Source organism: Nannospalax galili, unplaced genomic scaffold (assembly GCF_000622305.1).
Source record: "Nannospalax galili isolate Female #2095 unplaced genomic scaffold, S.galili_v1.0 scaffold528, whole genome shotgun sequence".
Classification (NCBI taxonomy): domain Eukaryota; kingdom Metazoa; phylum Chordata; class Mammalia; order Rodentia; family Spalacidae; genus Nannospalax; species Nannospalax galili.
The window spans coordinates 4055489-4074756 of NW_008359681.1; the positions used below are offsets into that span (position 1 = coordinate 4055489).

Below are 19268 nucleotides of genomic sequence, written 5' to 3' on the forward strand. Positions count from 1 at the left end.
TGATCAAATCAACTTTATATCAGAGATGCAGGGATGGTTCAATATACATAAATCAAAAAAATGTAATAACCATATAAATGGACCTAAGGACAGAAATCACATGATCATCTCAATAGATACAAAAAAGATTTTTGACAAAATCCAACATCCTTCCTTGATAAAAGTCCTGAAAAGATTCATCATAGTGGGAACATATTGCAATGTAATAAAGACTACTTACAGAAAACATATAGCCAACATTATATTAAATGGAGAAGAGACTGCCACTTGCTACCCAAAGCATTTCCACGAAAATCAACAAGAGTGTCCACTTTCTTCCCTTTTATTCAATATAGTGTTTGAAGTCTTGGAGCAATAAGACAAGACAAAGAAAATAAAAGGAATAAAAGGGATAAAATGAGAAAAGTCAAAGAACCCTTATTTACGGATGATATGATTCTATACATAAAAGACTCTAAAGACTCCATCAGATGACTCTTAGATCTGATAAACTCCTTCAGCAAAGTGACAGAATACAAAGTTACCATACAAAAATGAAGCTTTTAGCAACATATAGAAACTATTACAGAGATTCACAACTGGTCAAAATGCAAAGAATAAGTGACCATAGGGTGCCCAGCCCCAAATAATATACCTACAATTCAATTCCTACACCTAAGACTCAGAGAACATGGAAGAAGGGACAGAAAGATTATAAAAGCTAGAGGACCAGGACACCAGCTGCTGGATAGATAGTGTCTTCTAGATATGACAGGGAGCTGCACTCATGAAATCTCAACAGTATGCCTGCTTAAACAAGATCTACATAATGACAATACCACTTAACACACTCTTGAGGATAGGGATATTTCTACAAGGTCCTATCTCTAGATGAAGAGCTACAAGCAATCAAGGACTACTGAGAGAGAAAATCAGTTTTCTCCAAGGATGAACTCTCTGATAGGTTATCTAATCCCAAATGGTCAACCCTAAACGCATGTGCATATGAGGACCACTAAGTGGGCTCAGTAGGGAGGGACATGGGAAGAACTGAATAAGGGAGAGGGAGGGGTAGAAAAGATGCAAATACAGTACTCATGTATAAAATTCTCAAAATATTTTAAAAAAATAGGGGCTGGAGAGATGGCTCAGTAGTTAAGAGCACTAGCTGTTCTTGCAGAAGACCCAGGTTTGAATCCCAGCACCCACATGATGGCTAACAATCATCTGTAATGCCACTTCCAGAGGATCTGACACCCTTTTCGGTCCTCTATGGGCACTGCACAGCACAGGTACACTTAGACACAAGCAGGCATAACACTGTCACCTATAAAATAAAATAAAAATAAATTTTTAAAAATGTATTTTAAAAAATTAGTAGCCTTCCTCCATACCAGTAACATGCTGAATGAGAAATCGGGAAACCATCTCATTCACAACTGCCTTGAAAAATAAAGGGGGCGGGGAGAAACCTTGGAATAAGCCTAACCAAGAAGTGAAAGACCTCTACAATGAAAACTTTAAATATTCTTTAAAGAAATTCAGGAAGACTGGGGCTAGAAAGATGGCTCAGTGGTTAAGGGCACTGGCTGCTCTTGCAGAGGACCCAAGTTCAGTTCCCAGCACCCACATAGCAGCTAACAATCATCAGTAACTCCAGTTCAAGGGGATCCAACACCCTCTTCTGACATCTGTGGACACAGTACAACACAGGTACACTTACATACATGCAGACAATACACTCATACATGTAAGATAAAAATACATAAATATGTGTCATTAAAAACTCAGAAATTTTATGAAACTCTCAGAAATGCTAAATGTCCTGCAATGATGCCAGTCATAAGTTCTGTTATTCTCTTAAATGTTGTATGTCACAGAAATAACCAGATTTCCTTGTTAACTGCATTATAATGACCTCTTGTCAGAATTCAAGAATGGCTATTTGAAGTCCAAGGAAAGTTAACTGTTTTACCTGTATGCTCTCTTAAAGACTTCTTCAAGCAATATAATCCAAACTGTGTCTTCAAGGAAATTTATAAAGTACTATGTTAGGTTTCCAATAATCATAAGTTCATAAAACTCATTTGGGAGTCTCCAGAGTTCTAAAGAAGAAACAGCAAAGTTCCTAAGTGAAGATCAAGCATATAAAGAATTACATGGAACTGAATGAACTGGTGAACTAAGAGTGGGAGAGGATTCATGACTTCTGTTTGAAGTTTTGCTGACTGGTTGTTTAATGTTCTGTTTTCCAAATGTGAGGAAATTTTTTTCTTCTAGCTATGTACAGCATAAAGCAACCTGATATGGTATATCTTTATGAACAAAATCAGAACATTTATCTTTCTTCTACTTAACCCCTCAAAATTCTAAGACTATTGGTGAATATACTAATTTTTATGACAATTTGTTTTATTATGTAGGTTTAATAAGAATGCTTCATAAAGCAATATATAATTTTTAAGTGTCGAATATATTACCAACTAGTACATCTTATTTGAGTATGATGCATAGAGAACTCAAGATGACAAAGCTAAGGAACTAAGGCAGATTTTATGTAGCAAATGAAAACCCTGGGACCGCAGTGAGGAGATGGCCCCTGGCAACTGGTTTGGTACCTTATATACATGGTTCCCTAACTGGTTGCTCTCCCAACACACACACACACACACACACACACACACACACACGAATAAGGAATTCACATCCTGACAGGCCTAGGAATCTTAAGGTACTTTGTGGCATGTGAGAAACAACATTCAAAAACTCTCCCATAAATGTGCTATGGATGGACTCCAAGTGCTCTGAGTGCTCCAAACCCTGATACAACAGAAAGGACACTAGTCGGACAATCACCATCCCAAAATCAATACTCAGACTGGCAATGAGTATTTCTGAAATGCAAAGATGTTCATAAAACCAATTCCTAAACAACCTAACACCAAAAGAAAAAGAAACAAAAATAAAATTAGTTATGCAAATATTTTTTAAATCTTAAAATTAATATAACTGATAGTCTTTCAGGTTCAAAAAGATGTAACATTCATTAAAATCAAAAACAGATGATGCACTCAGTCCTAGAAGCAATGATACAGTGGAGAATAAGAAATAAATAATTTCTTAAGTGCCAATTTGATGCTAGGTGACAAAATGCCTGAGGAAAGGAGTAATTAATATAATCAAATAAGACCTCCTTGAGTCAATAATATCTGAGTTAAAACATAAGTAACACGGAGTGGTGGGTAATCCTGAATGACACATGCAAAAATCATGTCCAGACAACAAACCCAGTGTAACAAGCCAGATAGCACCAAGCCCAACTTCAACCAAAAGAAGTTACAGCCTGGTAACAAAGGAGGGGAGGGACAGAGGATACACACAAGATAGATCACACTTGTATGAAACTTGGATTTTTATCTAAGTATCAAAGGAAGCCATTGGAATGGGCTTTGGTAAGAAATTGAAGGTCTAATTCATATTTTTAAAAGATTTCTTTTGCTACAGCACAGATTTGAATAGAAAGAATTGTGGTGCTGTGAGCTAAGGTATGCATACTGATTTCATTTATGCTTTCAAAAGACGATATAGTATGTATTGCATAAGGATTACTTTTTTCCAGTAAAAATATATTCATAAACTACTTCCATTTTTAAAAATTAACAAAGTAAACTCAAGAATGTGTTTTGTTAAAAATAATACTAGTTGAAAATCACTGACAAGATGGCTCAGTTGGCAGAAGTCAATGGGTAAAGGTGTTTGCCATCAAGACTTGAGTTTGATCCCTGGAATTCATATGGTGGAAAGAGAGAACTAAGTCCTGCAAGTTGTCCTGGTCCTGCAAGTTGTCCTGACTTTCACAGGGGAACCTTGGCATGTGAGCACAGCGCACACACGTGTGTGTGTGTGTGTGTACACAAAATCAAAATTTTTTGAATCACATAAAATTGATTGTTTCAAAGAATATTTCGAAAAAATACAGATATATTATTTTACAATTAAGTGGCCAATTAAGAAAATGAAAATATCTGTTTCAAATGATTTTTTTGAACCATAGTTTGAAGGTGGTTATTATTATCATATATTACAGGGCATGTTGGTAATACAGATTCTAAAATTTCCTATCTTTGTTGTTGTTTGAGGTCCTAGGGATCAAAGCCAGGCCTTACACATGGTAGGCAATTGCTCCACCAAACTATGCCCCTAACCTAGTTCTTATTTTTTACATGTAGTCAAAATATGTGAAAATGAAATGATAATACATCTGATTCTGATGCATTTCAAAATAACCTATGCGTACAGACAAAATTAAGATCAGTGGGGAGTTAATAACTGTTGAAACTGGAGGCTGATGTATATGGGGGCTTATTATACCCATCCCCACTTTATATACTACCTGCAATTGTCCATAGTTTTATTTTAAATCTTGTAAGGGATTACAGATGGAGAAATAATTGGCACACATAGTAAATTATTAATTTTAAGGATAATTTCTAATATAAATTATACCCATAAACATCTAAATTCCCTAGTACAGAGTTCAAAAGACTGTACATCAGTGGTATAAAGAGAAAGGTGTACAAAAATCATGGTAAAATTAGGTTAGAGAATGAACCAGGGATCAAGTAAGAAAGGTGGAAGCAGTGTTTGAGCCACAGAATTCAGCCTCTCATTTCCAAATTAGATCACTGGTACGACAGCAGGGACAACTGCTGGGGCATGCTGATTAGTACCCTGGTATCCTCAGGGAGAGCAGGCTTTGAAGCAGTATCAAGATTTCAAACACTGCCCTATTACATTTTTTCAGACACACGACCAAATCAATGTACTCAATTTCTCAAAAGTGAGAAGATAAAAGTTAAGTATGAGATTAAACCATGAGTCAAAAATAGGAAAACAGAGCCAAGCATAGTGTACACTCCTGTAATCCTAGCACTTGGAAGGCTGAATCAGGGGGAATCATTTTTTCAGACACACGACCAAATCAATGTACTCAATTTCTCAAGTGAGAAGATAAAAGTTAAGTATGAGATTAAACCATGAGTCAAAAATAGGAAAACAGACCAAGCATAGTGGTACACTCCTGTAATCCTAGCACTTGGAAGGCTGAATCAGGGGGAATGCCATGAGTTCAGGATCAGTTTGGGCTACACATTACACATCAAGAGCCTGTCCGAAAAAGAAAGGGAGGGAGGGAGGGAAATGCTTTCCAGATCCATCCATAATAATGTTCAACAGGAAAAATAACATGGAAAGAAAAACCTATCATGTAGTAGATGCTTCCATATACTTAATTCATTTAATTTCTCAACTCTGGAAAGCAAACATCTTTCAAACTTTTATAACTAATGAAACAGACTCAAAAAAGTTCTCAATTCTGCCCAACAATTCACAATGGCTGTCAAAATAATCCCTTTCCAAAGCCCATCTTTCTTTTCAACACAATACATGACCCTTTGTTTCACTCACTCAACCTCTCATTTAGTAATAATATTTTCAATATCACAAATTGGCCATGTAGTGGGAGTCAAGCATAATGTTCTTTGAACTGCTATATCAATTTATATCATATTCTCTCCCCAAATACTGAGTTACTCTTCAAATTAAATTTCTTTTGCTTTCTAGGGTTGAAAGGGGGCAGGCTAGCATTTCTCTGTCCCTTCAGAATAAAATTTTGATCTTCTTATAACTTTATCCAATCAAGTTTCTATTTGACTATATGTTAACACCACTAACCCTATAAAAATTCAAATGATCTACCCTCTAACCATCCAGTGCAGATTATTATTCTTTTGGTCATTATTTTCACAATAAAATCTGCTACAATCTGAGAGTTGGTTGAGAAGACCTCTGTTACTCTCAAAACAGGATGCTCCCAACTCTCATTTTACCATTTTCCAAATCCAAAGTCCAGGCTGCTTCCAGAGCAATCTTCTAAAACATTTCCTACTAAATGTTTAAAGGCAAACTTCAGGACGATGTCCCCTGATTTTAGTCCAGGTTCATCATCATTCATTCCTCCTTCACTGCTTATTTTCTACTCATAACTAAAATGAATTAGTCGTACTTCCCTGAACATACTATGTCCTTATGCCTCACTTTTACATTTCCTGTTTCATGAGCAGTCTTCCCCACTTGCCCCCCTGGAAAATTCCTACTCACTCATTATGATTCTGTCCTTCAGCTGGGGATGTAGCTCAGTGAGTAAAACACCCTGGGTTCTAATCTTAGCACCACCAGGGTAAAGAGTCTACCCAAAATGCTGGCTCTCTTTGATTTGAGGAATAGGGGAGTCCATGTTCCTACCATACCTTGCATCCCCACTCACAAGTATATGGCTTCACTTTGTAATACCATTGTCTCAGCACACTGCTTTACACAGCTTACCTGTCTCTTACAACCTTGATTCCCACCCCTATCCCCAGCACTAACAAAAAGCAAATTTTAAAGCAGAAACTGTCCATTTTTCCCTTTATATCACATAGTTCAGTAATCACTTAATGGTGGATACTCAGTAGTTATCAAATGAATTTAATTCTTTGCCTTCCTACTTAAATACAAGTCTAGAATAATAATGTCTAGGATACATAACAATTATCAAATCAAACTGTTCCTGATCATAAATGATTCATAAAGGCACTAGTCTGAAAAAGATTACTTATAGACTGTTGGCTGTTTTACATCATCTTAGCTCTATTTTGAGCTACACCTTTCATTCCACTGTCACATACTCTATGACCATTACTTTCTAAGAGCTAAGACAACAAATATCATGCAATTTCCAAATCAGCATTGAACAGGTTTCTCCTTAGACAACTATCCATCATAATTCAAAAATGAAAACAAGAAGGATCGGGTAAAAAAGGTGGAATCATGTCTGCCTGAAGACTGTGGTGAAAGAAAGAATAAAGACCTTTAGTCAAAAATGGGTTGGACATGTAGAAGTAAAAGAAGCTGATGTAATATAGCCTAGTATGGAGGGATTTGGGAAAGTAAATAGGCATCAGATATGTAAGCCTTTACAGGTATTGGTAAAGTAATATGTAGGGAAAATGACAGAAGAAAAGGCAATACAGACTACCAAAATTGTTACAGACAACCAAAAATACATGTCAATAGCCTTGGGGACAAATAATTAATACTAGAGAACACTGTAAGATGGAAATGTGCATGCTGGAGTGCTAATGGCAGTGATCTAGTAGAGGGGAAGGAAACAGTAACAAAGGAGAGAACTGAGTATCCTCCCAAATTCATTTGTGGAAACAATCTACTGTGGAGATATTATGACATTTGGGACATGTTTGAGTTATGAGGCTATGCCTTCATAAAGGGATTAGTGCCTTATAAAAAAGGCTGTAGGCAACAAGCTGGTCCTTTTCGCCCTCATACCTTCTGCCATGTGAAGCCACAGCCATTTGTTCCATCTTCAATGTGAGGAAGCAAAAAAGTCCTCTGCACATGCCTATGATTCCAAAAGAAAAGCAGCGGAGACAAGAAGAGGAGTCTGAAGCCTGCCTGGGATACATAAGTTCATGACTAGCCTAGGCAACTTTTTTTTAGAAAATGCCACCTCCAGACATCAAGTGATGTTGGACTTCCCATAATCAAAAGTATTAATCAAGCTGAGCATTCCCAGGATGCATAGCATGCCCAAAAGTAGCCAATTTTAAAATAACTTTTTACTGTTTATAAAATATTCAATCTATATGGTCATGCTCTTACAATCTTTCCACCCCCTCTTCTACAATAGTCCCTGAGCCTTGGGTGGGTGAAGTTTAATAAAGGGGTCCTGTTGGGGCTGGAGAGATGGCTTAGCGGTTAAGAATACTGGTTGTTCTTCCAAAGGATCCAGGTTCAAATCCCAGCACCCACATGGCAATTAACAACTGTCCTTAACTCCAGTTCCAGGAGATCCAACAACCTCTTCTGACCTCTGCAGGCACTGCACAACACGGATGCACCTACCTACACCCATACACATAAAATAAAAATGAATGAATAAAGGGGTCCTGCCCAAGGACCATCATTCAGCAGACTCCTGATCTCTACCCTTTGGCAGTTTGTGACCTTTTGCGTTCCACATGGAAACAGAGTCCTACAAGCTCCTGGGAACCTACTCATATGATTCTATGGCAGTGGTGTCAGCATACACAAATCCCAAGCAAACTCAGGCAGACAATAACCCAGCATAGAACTGGGAAAATGAACAGCAGACCCCAATCTTATCTGAAGGAATGTTGGCAACTGATTGCTGCTACATGAAGAGCTGATCTTCCTAAAACAAGGGACTCTAGATAGGCTGACTAGACTCAGTAGATGGACTTGCACTGAGGAATGGCTAGGGACACTGACAACACAGTGGGCCTTGACAGGGATGACAGAGAATATGGGCTCCAGTGAGAGGACTATGGGAGGATGCTAGTGGGGACGGGGGTATAAAGACAATTAAGATTGTTTGAGATGTTCTGTATGAAATACACAAAAAATTCAATAAAATTTTTTAAAAAGATTTTTGTCCTCTAAAATAAAAAAAATATTTTTTCTTTTTTTTTAAATTTTATTATTTTTATTTTATGTGTATGCATGTATTGTCTGCATGTAGGTAAGTGCACCCATGTCGTGCAATGCCTGTGGAGGTCAGAAGAGGCTGTCGGATTCCCTGGGACTGGAGTTCCAGACAGTTGTTAGCTGCCATGGGGGTGCTGGGATGCGAACCCAGGTCTTCTGCAAGAACAGCCAGTGTTCTTACAGAGACATCACTCCAACATGAATATAAAAATTTTACATATGTCATTATGATTCTCTGAATTTTGAGACTGTCTGTTGTAATGTCTTCTTTTTCATCATCACTAATTTTACTAATTTAGTTCTTTTGATTGACTAATCAAAGGGGAGAAGAGGGGGCTGGAGAAATGGCTCAGCAGTTAAGAGCACTGACTGCTCTTGCAGAGGACATGGGTTCGATTCCCAGAACCCACATGGCAAGTAACAACTGCCTATAACTCCAGTTCCAGGGGATCCAACACCCTCTTCTGGCCTCCACAGGCATTGCACAACACAGGTGTACTTACAGACAAAACACTCATACACATAAAATAAAAATGAATAATCAAAAGGAAATGGAATCTAGGGAATAAGTATACAGATAGGCGTTAGTCAATAATAGAGATGCTTTACACATTTTAATATGAGAGAAGGAAGTAGAGTGGGCAAAGACACAGAAAAGCTGCAAGCTGTGTGGTAAGAGGAGAAAGCTACCCTGTGATGGCCTTCATTTTTCTCAATAAAACAAGGTCTAAAAGAGGAGGCAAGAGGCCTTCAAGATGGCTCAGCAGGTAAAGGTGATTGTGGCCAAAGCCGATGACCTAAATTTGGTCCCCAGAGCCACATTGCACAATAGAAAGAGAGTACCAATTCCCATAAGTTTTCCTCTGACTTCGACATAAGCACTATAGCACACGGGACCCCACATACCCACACACACAAAAAAATAGGCAAATGTAAAAAAAAAAAAATTAACAAGCATAAGGTAAGGAAAGAAAAGGGAAGTTTAAATTGGGCTTGCATGTTTAAGGGAAAAGGTTTGAAATACTGATTTTTCATGAACAGACATACTGAATTACACGATTATTAGCAATATTGAGGGTACACTTGAGAAATTGGGTACTTAAAAATGAGACTAACAGTAAAGCTTGTTTATTCCATCTGTGTTCATCTCTGAGGTACACAATATGGCCAAGTTTGCATTTAATGGATTTGGAAAGCTGCCAGATGAGGAAAGCCAAAGAACACAGAAGCAGAGAATTTAAGGGTGTTTGTAATAAAGTGACTGCAGTAAGGGCTACTGAGCACAAATGAAGTAGGTAAAAGGGGCATGGATGCTTCCCAGAAGCATACCTTATATTCCCTAGTCTGTAAACTCTAGCTTTAGGCCAGTCTAGTATACATATGAAGTTCCAGAGTTCCAACCAGGCAGCCTGAACTACAGAGAGCCTGTCTCAAAAAAAAAAAAAAAAAGATAAAAATAAAAGAAGACCATGGTGGGTCTGGAGAGACGGCTCAGCAGTTGAGACCATGCAGAGAACCTGGGTTCAGATCCCAGCACCCACATGGCAACTAACAACCATCCATAACTCCAGTTCCAGGGAATCTGACACCCTCTTCTAGCCTCCACAAGCATTGCACAATACAGGTGCACTTACACACATGCAAGTATAACACTCATACACATAAAATAAAAATAAATTTTACAAAAAAGACCATGGCAATAGAAATTGAACTTAACCATAATAAACTTCACATGTGAAAGTAAGGCCTATTTGCTACAAGGTATCTCATAACAACTTCTGTCCAACAGAATGAAAACAACCGTCCTTCCAAGCATTCTCTCAGCGAATACTAGTCTGATGAAATGAAATTAACACTACTGCTAACCTTATAACCTATCTTACTAAATGTTAAAATAATTCTAGAAAGCTATCTAGACATCCGCTTATATAAATTGCTTACTGACATTCATTTTCATTTAAAAAAAGTTACTCTTTTTATCTAATGCCAAAGAAAAGGTAAAATATGTTTTTGGGTTTTTTGTTTTGTTTTTTTTTTTTGTCTTTTTGAGACAGGGTCTCCCTGTAGCTCCAGCTGTCCTGGAACTCACTATGTAGACCAGACTGGCCTTGAACTCACAAAGATCCCTGCCTCTGCCTCCCTAATGCTGGGATTAAAGGCGTGCACCACCACGCCCGGCAGTAAATTATGCTTTAAGTAGATTAGCGTAAGTAAGATTCATCACAACCTTTTCTTCACATAGATTTTCAAGTCTTCCCTATGGCCAAAATATATGGTTTAATTCATTGAAACTTTAAAAATGGGTCCCTGATATGTCAAGAAAAAAAAAAAAGATTAAAAATGTGACAACACAAGTTCGGTTTTCAGTCTATATTCTTAACAAGTCACTAAGTAGAATAAGCCATTAGCAAAGAACTGAAATAATCTCTGTACCTGTAATATAAGGACGTTTAAGTAGATACTACTAAACTTTTCCTTTAAGATTGTGTGTGTGTGTGTGTGTGTGTGTGTGTGTGTGTGTAGGTGTGGGTCTCAGATCCCTGGAGCTGGAGTTACAGTTGTGAGTGGCCTGACAAGGGTGCTGGGTGCTGAACTCCTGTCTTCTGCAAAAGCAGCAAGCATTCCCTAAAAAAATTTTTAAATATTTTATTATTTTTATTTTATGTGTTTGAGTACATTGCCTCCATTTATGTAAGTGCACCCAAGTCATGCAATGCCCACAGAAGTCAGAAGAGGGCGTCGGATCCCCTGGAACTGGAGTTACAGGTGGTTGTTAGCCACCATGCGGGTGCCGGGAACTGTACCCGGGTCCTCTGCAAAAACAGCCAGTGATCTTAACTGCTGAGACATTTCTTGACCCCTAATATTTTCTTTCTATTTTAAAACTGTATTTATTTTTTATGTGCACAAGTGTTTTGCCTGCATGTATGTATGTGCACCATGTGTATAGCCAGTGCCCTTGAGACTAGAGGAGACTGTCAGATACCCTGGAACTGGAAATAGCGGCCATATGGAAACCAAACCCAGGTACTCTGCAAACACAGCAAGTGCTCTTAATAGGTGAGTCATCTTTCCAGCCCCTCAAATTTTTTAGTTCTAACCTACTGCTCTGAACTTCCTGGAAAGGCCTTTGAGAAAGTGTTGGACTGATGAGCCAATCTTTCAATTTTCTCTGGCTTATAACAGAAAAGCCTAATAAAAAAGATACTGGGGAGAACAGACCACTTAAGCCAATTGTGAGTAACAATGTCTACAATCTGAAGCTGTGTTTCATATTCACTATTCTCAAACCATTCTCCTTTAGGTCTTCTCTTTCCAAGCCATAAGCTTAGTGTAGCACCATCTGACCTGCATGCCTCTCTCAAAACTGTGGTTAATGAATCCAAATATAACAGTTATTTGGGAACACAGAAGCTAATAATTTGCTACTTTAAGTCTTGATACCATCACCAAATCTAGATGACCCCTAATTTAATACCTCCATATACTTTATTACACCAGAGATTATCAAAATGTGGTCATCTGGGATCCTTTTAGAAATGCAAAACTTCAGGTTCCATCAAGACCTACTAAATTAGAAGCTCTGGAAGTATGCCTAGAACTCTTTTTGAAAGCCCATCATGTGAGATTCTGAGCTCCTCTCAAGATTGCAAAACACTGTAATGAAAAGAGAGCATGTTTTTTGGTTTTGTTGTGAGACGAGGTCTCACACTGTAGCTCAAACTGGCCTAGAACTTATGATATATCCCAGGCTGTGCTTAAACTCATGGTAATCCTCCTGCCTCAATCTCGAGTGCTGAGATTGCACATGAACCAGCACACCTGGAAAGAATACCCCTAATAAACCTTCCAGGAAATCACCTTCCTGTTACTTTCTACTGGTAGCTTAAAACGCTGATTTTTCTCAGCTGCCACTACTTAGAAATGTTTGAACTCAATTCATAGGATACTATCAACAATTTTCCGTGTACCATCTATATGGAAGACTGTTAAAATTTTTTATTTTATTTGTGTATGTGTGTGTGTGTGTGTGTGTGTGTGTGTGTGTGTGTGTACACAAGTATGCAGGCCCACAGAGCCAGAAGAGGGCCCCTGGAGTTGGAGTCACAGGTAGTTATGAGCTGCCTGACAATGGGTGCTGGGAACTGAACTCCAATCCTCTGCAAGAGCATCAAATATTCTTAACTATCTCTCTAGCCCCAAGGTAAACTTTACTTAAGCTCTTGGAGCCTCAGTTTCCACATATATAAAAGAGGACTATCACACCTCTCCATGAATAAAGAGATGGCTCCCAAGAAGGCTCTTTTTTTTCTCTATCACCTGCACTGCATCCCTGCTATTTTGCACAGGAAATGCTCCTAAAAAAGACAGTACTCTGCATTCCTGAGAGATGTCACTAGGATTTCCTAGACAGGAAAATTCTAGTAAAATTTTCTTATGGAAATATCACAATAGAGAAATGAAATGTTAAAAAATCCTACAGAATCAAAGAACAGAAAATCTAGAAAGGTGGTCTACAAGCTAGTGGAAAAGGTGAATCATACAAAAAGAAGCATCTCTATAACAAAACATTTTTTGACACTAAACATAACATGGGTAACTATCTCTTAGGTGTCCAAAACCAATCATTAATGATAATTGGACATAACATAAAATAACTAATACAAAATTAGAAAATGCAAGAGAATTAGAGCATACGACCTATATTAAAGTGGTCCAGGCCTTCAAATTCCAATTCTCTCCAGTTTCTGGGGCTGACTCAATGTCAAATTCTTGGTCTCAGTATTCTTACATTACATATTCTGATTTGGGGTTCAAAGAAAACATGGTCATCAGGAAGGCAGAACAAAAAACAAACAAGCAAAAGGAAAAAAACTGACATTAATGGAGATGTAAAAGCTGAAGAGTATTACTTTAAAAAAAAGAAAAAAAAACCTGAGAGAGAGAGAGAGAGAGAGAGAGAGAGAGAGAGAGAGAGTGTGTGTGTGTGTGTGTGTGTGTGTGTCAGAACAAACAATTCCCATCTTCAGCTCCTCAATCTACCTGAATGGAATATTCAATTGTTTGTCTTTTCCTTGACAACTATCCCCAGCTTATGAGAATGAGACCAGATCAGTGCACATGATAGCTATAATTTGGCACAGTAACCAAGTTGGGAAGCATTGGTTCAATGGGCACTTTGCGCTTCAATTCTCGACTCCTCCCCGCTGACATCCAAGACGGGACCTGCCTCTATTTTTGCTATTCTGTCGGAGTAGCCAACATTCCAGTCTTCTGGACTGGGTGAAATTCAAGCGCTCATTATCTTTTTAAGGAGACCTTTCTCAGAGAACTAGAAAAAGTAGCACAGCAGAAAGTTGAACAACGCCATGCTGGGAATTGTAAAAACACAAACTCGGAGTCCTGAAACTTATGGGCTAGGAACTCCAACCACAGCGTGGACTAAGCACCACATATCATGATGAGACCGGACTCACTTCGGAAACCGTCACACCGCCTCTCCGCTTTCCCGGCCGCCCCCCAGCACCCGCTCCCTGAACCTGGACCCCGGACGTACGTGCCGCCGTTACCGCCTCCCCCGCACCACCGACAACTGTCCCAGGCGCCAGCACCCGACGGCCGCTCCGGTCTCCGGGTCCCGGGACGCTCCCCAGCCGCTGTCCCCGAGCGCACCGCGGCCAAGCCCCGAGCTCCTCTCCCAAGCTGCAGTCCGGCCTCGCGGCCCGCCAGTCCCCTCACCTCTTCCGCAGAAAAACCCGGAACCCCGCGCGAGCCCCCGCCCAAGCCAGGCTCCGGCCAACCCCGCCATGGGCCCCGCCGGCTCCTCGCCACATAGCCCAGCCTCGCGCCCGGGACCGCGCCGCCCGCCCGGGCCCCTGACCCGAAGCCAGCCGCGCCGCCAGGGCAGGGCGGGACTCACCTTCATACTGTAGGTCCACCAGGACTAGCAGGAAGGGGAACACCGCGCCCAGCCGGCTGCTCAGCGAGCCGGGGGCCACCATGTCCGAGGAGGGTGAGGAGGACGAAGGTACGCTGCCCACCAGCCCGCGCGGCGCCCAGCCCGCAGCGACCCACCCGCCGTCGGCGCCCAGTCAGTCAGGCCTCGGCAGCGGCTGGCGCCCAGCGACAGAAAACAGCGGTGGGCGGAGCCCAGAGACGCCACGCCCCTACAGCCGCCGTCATCCAATCGCCTCCCTCCTAGCCGATGTGCGGCCGCGCTCGCCTGGTTCGTGGTTAGCGCTGATTGGCTGTGGAGGATGACGCCCCGCCCCGTCTCTGATAGGGTAACGTGGAAGCACAAGAGGAGGCTGCGTCCGTAGGTCGTGGAGCTGCCAGCGGGCTCCTAACCGCCACGGCGGGCCGGGGGGAAGGGGCTGTGGGAGGCCGGCTGCGGCCGCCGAGTCCGCATGCGCAGGCCGCCAAGCGCCTTTTGGGCCGGTCCGGTGCGCTGGGTTGAGGAGAGCGACACCTGGAGCAATCCCAGGTTTTCCAGGGTGGCGTTTGGGGAGTAAGGTGCGGCCACTGAGTCCGGAACGGGAAGGCCAAACACTGTCCCAGGAAGCCGGAAGGGAAACGTAGGGCGCCTGGAATTGAGGTGTCAGAAGGAGCCAGTAAACACCACCTCCCGCTGTGCGTCCACACTAGCTGAAAACTGAGGCGGATACGGTCGTGAGAAGCTGGGGCAGTTAAGCTAGGTGATCTAATGGAAGTTGAAGCATTTCAAGCACACCCAGACAGAAGTATGTGATTTACCTCCGGCAGGTAAGTAATATGAACTGCAAACTTGGGAGTCTTCACCAGCAAGCCAACTTATACCTCAAAAGAGCAGTTCTGGAAGTTTCTGTGAAGAGACTAGGAAAGGACAGAATGCTGGCCAAATCAACTGTAAGACCCGTCACAACGGATCTTGCATCTCTGGCTCGCAGGAGGAACTCAAGAGAAAAGAACTTGAACATCAAGTCATTCAATTTTACTTTTTCCGGTGGAAATTTCTTCTGGTGTGAACACATGTGCTATATACATCAGCAATGTTTTGTACGTAGTAAAACAATGTGGGTTTTGTCCAAGATTTTTGCTACCTTAGTATTGCTTCATGCTTTCGAAGAACTTATGAATTACAAATAATATGGTAAATTAGTGATTTCCTGAAAATACACTATGAAAGGGAATGGGGGGGTGCATCCTGGGGGCTTATAGGAAGGCAGAGGTGAAAGCACAGGATTCCATTGCAGGAATCTCTAGGACCACTATATAAGTTATCCTCATCTATAAGTTGGGTATTATTCTGATAACCTCGAAGAGGTTTTATGAAGCAGGTGAAGGTTCCTGTAAATTGTATAGTATTATACAGGTGTTACTCTTTATTGCAAGAACAAAATAAAATTCTTTAGGATTTCCTTGAGATTTGACATATATAGTGTGAAAAAAGTGACAGATGATTTCAGTGTCCTCAAATGTGCTAGTGAAGATACCACACAAATGAGGTTTCTTTGTAGTCAAGGAAACCAAGAAAAATACTGAACTGTTTTGTCACCAGAATGCTGCCTCTGATTCTGGCCTTAAGGGGAAAAAAAGAGCAGAACTGAAAAACTCCTAAAGAGAGAAATTATTTTTAAGATATGTTCTGTGCTGGGACTGGAGAGATGGGTCAGTGGTTAAGAACACTGGCTATTCTTGGAGAAGACCTGGGTTTGAATCCCAGCACCCACTTGGCAGCTAACAACTGTCTATAACTCCAGTTCCAGGAGATATGAGACCCCCTACTGTCCTCCCCAGGCATTGAATGATACAAGTGCGCTTACATACATACAGGCAAAACATGCATACACATAAAATAAAAATAAAATTTTTTTTTAATTTTAATGTGTTTTGTGTTATAGAAAAAAAGAATAGCAAGGGTCTTAAATGCTGAGTAATTCTAAACATTCAGCAATTCAGTCCTATAGTACAAGAACTACACTATACAAAGTATCCTTTGAAAAAGATGATTTTACAAAAAATAAGGTCTATTGCTTTCCTTGTCCCTGTGACAAAATACCTGACAAAGAAGGAAGGATTGAACAGTTTTAGGGGATATCAGTTCATCATGGCTGTGAGGGCCTGACAGCTGCAGTTGTGGAAGCCCATGGAATAGCATCCTCAAAAGTCTTGTTGAATCAAGAAGTGGAGACAGGACCAGAAGCAAGGCCCATCCTAGTAGCCTACATTAGCCAGCAAGGCTGTATGTTACAAAGGCTCCCCCAAAACCTCCCACAGTGGCATTACCAGGAGGGGACCCAAGTGCTCAGAGCACTGTAGGAGACATTTCATATTTAAACTGTAGCAAAAGGTAACAGGACTTCAGACAGAAATAAGTATGCAAAGCTAAAATGATGTGTAAAGTTTTAGGGATAGCTCCACCAATGATCCTTTAGTATTGTTTTGACTAGCTCACTCTTCACAACAAAGCCAGAAAACGCCATAATCCAGTTACTGCAGGACAAATTACTGCAAATATTTGCATTTCTCAGCATTTATTTATGCAGTCTTTAATAAACATTAAATATCTATGGTAATCTCTACTACTTACTAGTTAATGGTAAAAGACTAAAAATAATGGTAGTATAAATTATGGCATATCCAAAATTAAGAATAACAGTTTTTAAAATTGGTCTATGTCTATTCACTAGGGAAACACCATGCTATTAGAGCAGAACGGCTGGATCTAGAACACATTTGGAAGTAAATAAGAGAATATTTGCTTATGGATTGTTTTGTTAGGAAGAGAAATGTTCACAAGCAAGTACTTATTGCCCAGTTCAAAAAAGTAGGCAGCATTCATATTGATAGAACACATGCTATAACATCTTTCTAAGTCTTTACAAGTTTGTGCTTTTATTTCTATAAAACAGATCTTAATTAAGATGACTTAGTCAAAGAATGAACTTATTTATGTTTTTAAGATACATTGTCTATTTTCACCAAAAAATATATATTTTTATCAGCTGTTTATGTCCCTGCATACTCACCATCACTATATATAACTATTCCTATAGTTTGCTAATCTGGTAAGGAAACAATGATCCTTCTCTGTCAAGATTACTATTTATTTCCAGAGATTTGAGGAATATGATCAAATTTCAGTTTCTTGATGGAAAATTGGCTTTAAAACCATGTCGGTCTCCTTTTTATGCTGTTGGTTGACTCCTGACCTATCACTCCACTTCCTGTTTCCATCTTCAGGGTGCCTTCTCACTTTACTTTTCTAAGAATCATCATAAAGTTCAAGGTCAGCCTGGACTGCATAGTGAGACCCTATCTCAAAGGAAAAAAATATCACAATTATTTCAGGCCCTCTCAGATAATGTAGAATATTCTTCCCCAGTCCTGCAATCAGCATTTCAATCACATTCTCAAAAAAGATGACATTAACAGATAATTAGAATGTAGATATCTTTGGAGGACCATTAATTGGCTGAACACAATACCTCTACCTTCACTGGGCCCTGGGCCGGAGCTCAGTTTTCTCTTTCCCCTTGGGAATGAACTAAATTTAGTGACTAACTTCCAAAGAATAAAGTATGGAAAAGAAGCCAAGCCCAACACTCTAGGAAGGTGAGGCAAAAGGACTGCTGGGAATCCAAGGCTAAGAATGAGACTCTGTGTCAAAACAATGACAAAAAGTATGGAAAAGGAAACAACTTTACAGGGCAAAAACCAGCAAACACTGCATTGGCTTGGCTAGGTAGTCAAAGTTAGTATCATCAATAAATCATGTTGACAGCACGTACCATCTAGTATGATGTAATGATAAGGACCTATAGAATTCTTCCCTCAAACTGTAACCCAGTCATATGTGTGTATGTGTGTGTGTGTGTATGCAGCTCGACCAGAATGGAAAGATATTCTATAAAATACCTGACTAATTCTCCTCAAAACTGTCAAAGTCATAACAAACAAGGAAAGACCAAAATTTTGTAACTGAATAGAGGAAACTAAGGACACCCAGTTGATAACTGAGAGAAGTGGACTGCCTTAAACTGGATCCTGAAATACAGAAAGATGTTGTGGCAGAGACCTGGTAATTATAAAGAAATTCATTTTATTTATCTTTGGGGGTAGGGGTTGAGACAGGGTCTCACTTATGTATCCCTGGCTGGCCTAGAACTCACAGAGACCCACCTGCCTCTACCTCACAAGTGCTGGGAATAAAGACATGCTGAACAAGAAAATGTTTAAACAATCTTTGATATACACATAATTTTTTCATTTAATTACAGATGAAGACAAATTCACATGCTGATGAGATGGATGTGCTTGTTTAATTTTACATAAATAAGTTTGGCTGAATATTGATACTGTAGGATATACAGCATCGTGAATGTTTTTCTCAGTTGATCAATAGTTTGTTTTTGTAATCCTGAGTGCTGAGAACACCACTTTGCCTCCAAAAAAATTGTTGGAGATTCTGACCTAAATCCCAAGTCAAAATTCATTTAACTTTTTTTTTTTTCTTTTGAGGCAGGGTCTCCCTGTAGCCCCAGCTGTCCTGGAACTCACTATGTAGACCAGGCTAGCCTTGAACTCACAGAGATCCCCCTGCCTCTGCCTCCCAAATGCTGGGATTAAAGGTGTGTGCCACCATGCCCAGCTTAACTTTTTTTTTTTTTTTTTTATGAAACTCAAAGTTGGTGGGGTTGGAGAGCTGACTCAGTGGTTAAGAGCACTGGCTGTTCTTGCAGAAG

General features: G+C 40.1%; 1 protein-coding gene across 1 annotated transcript in view; it reads right to left on the bottom strand.

The window, feature by feature from the left end:
* The window catches only part of Dnajc3 (DnaJ heat shock protein family (Hsp40) member C3), a 69916-nt gene extending 55234 nt beyond the window's left edge, over positions 1-14682 (bottom strand). The window contains exon 1 of the mRNA XM_008823607.2: positions 14465-14682. Coding sequence (XP_008821829.1) covers positions 14465-14546 — 82 coding nt within the window. The 5' untranslated portion in view covers positions 14547-14682. The remainder of the gene's footprint in view (positions 1-14464) is intronic.
* Positions 14683-19268: the final 4586 nt, after the last annotated feature.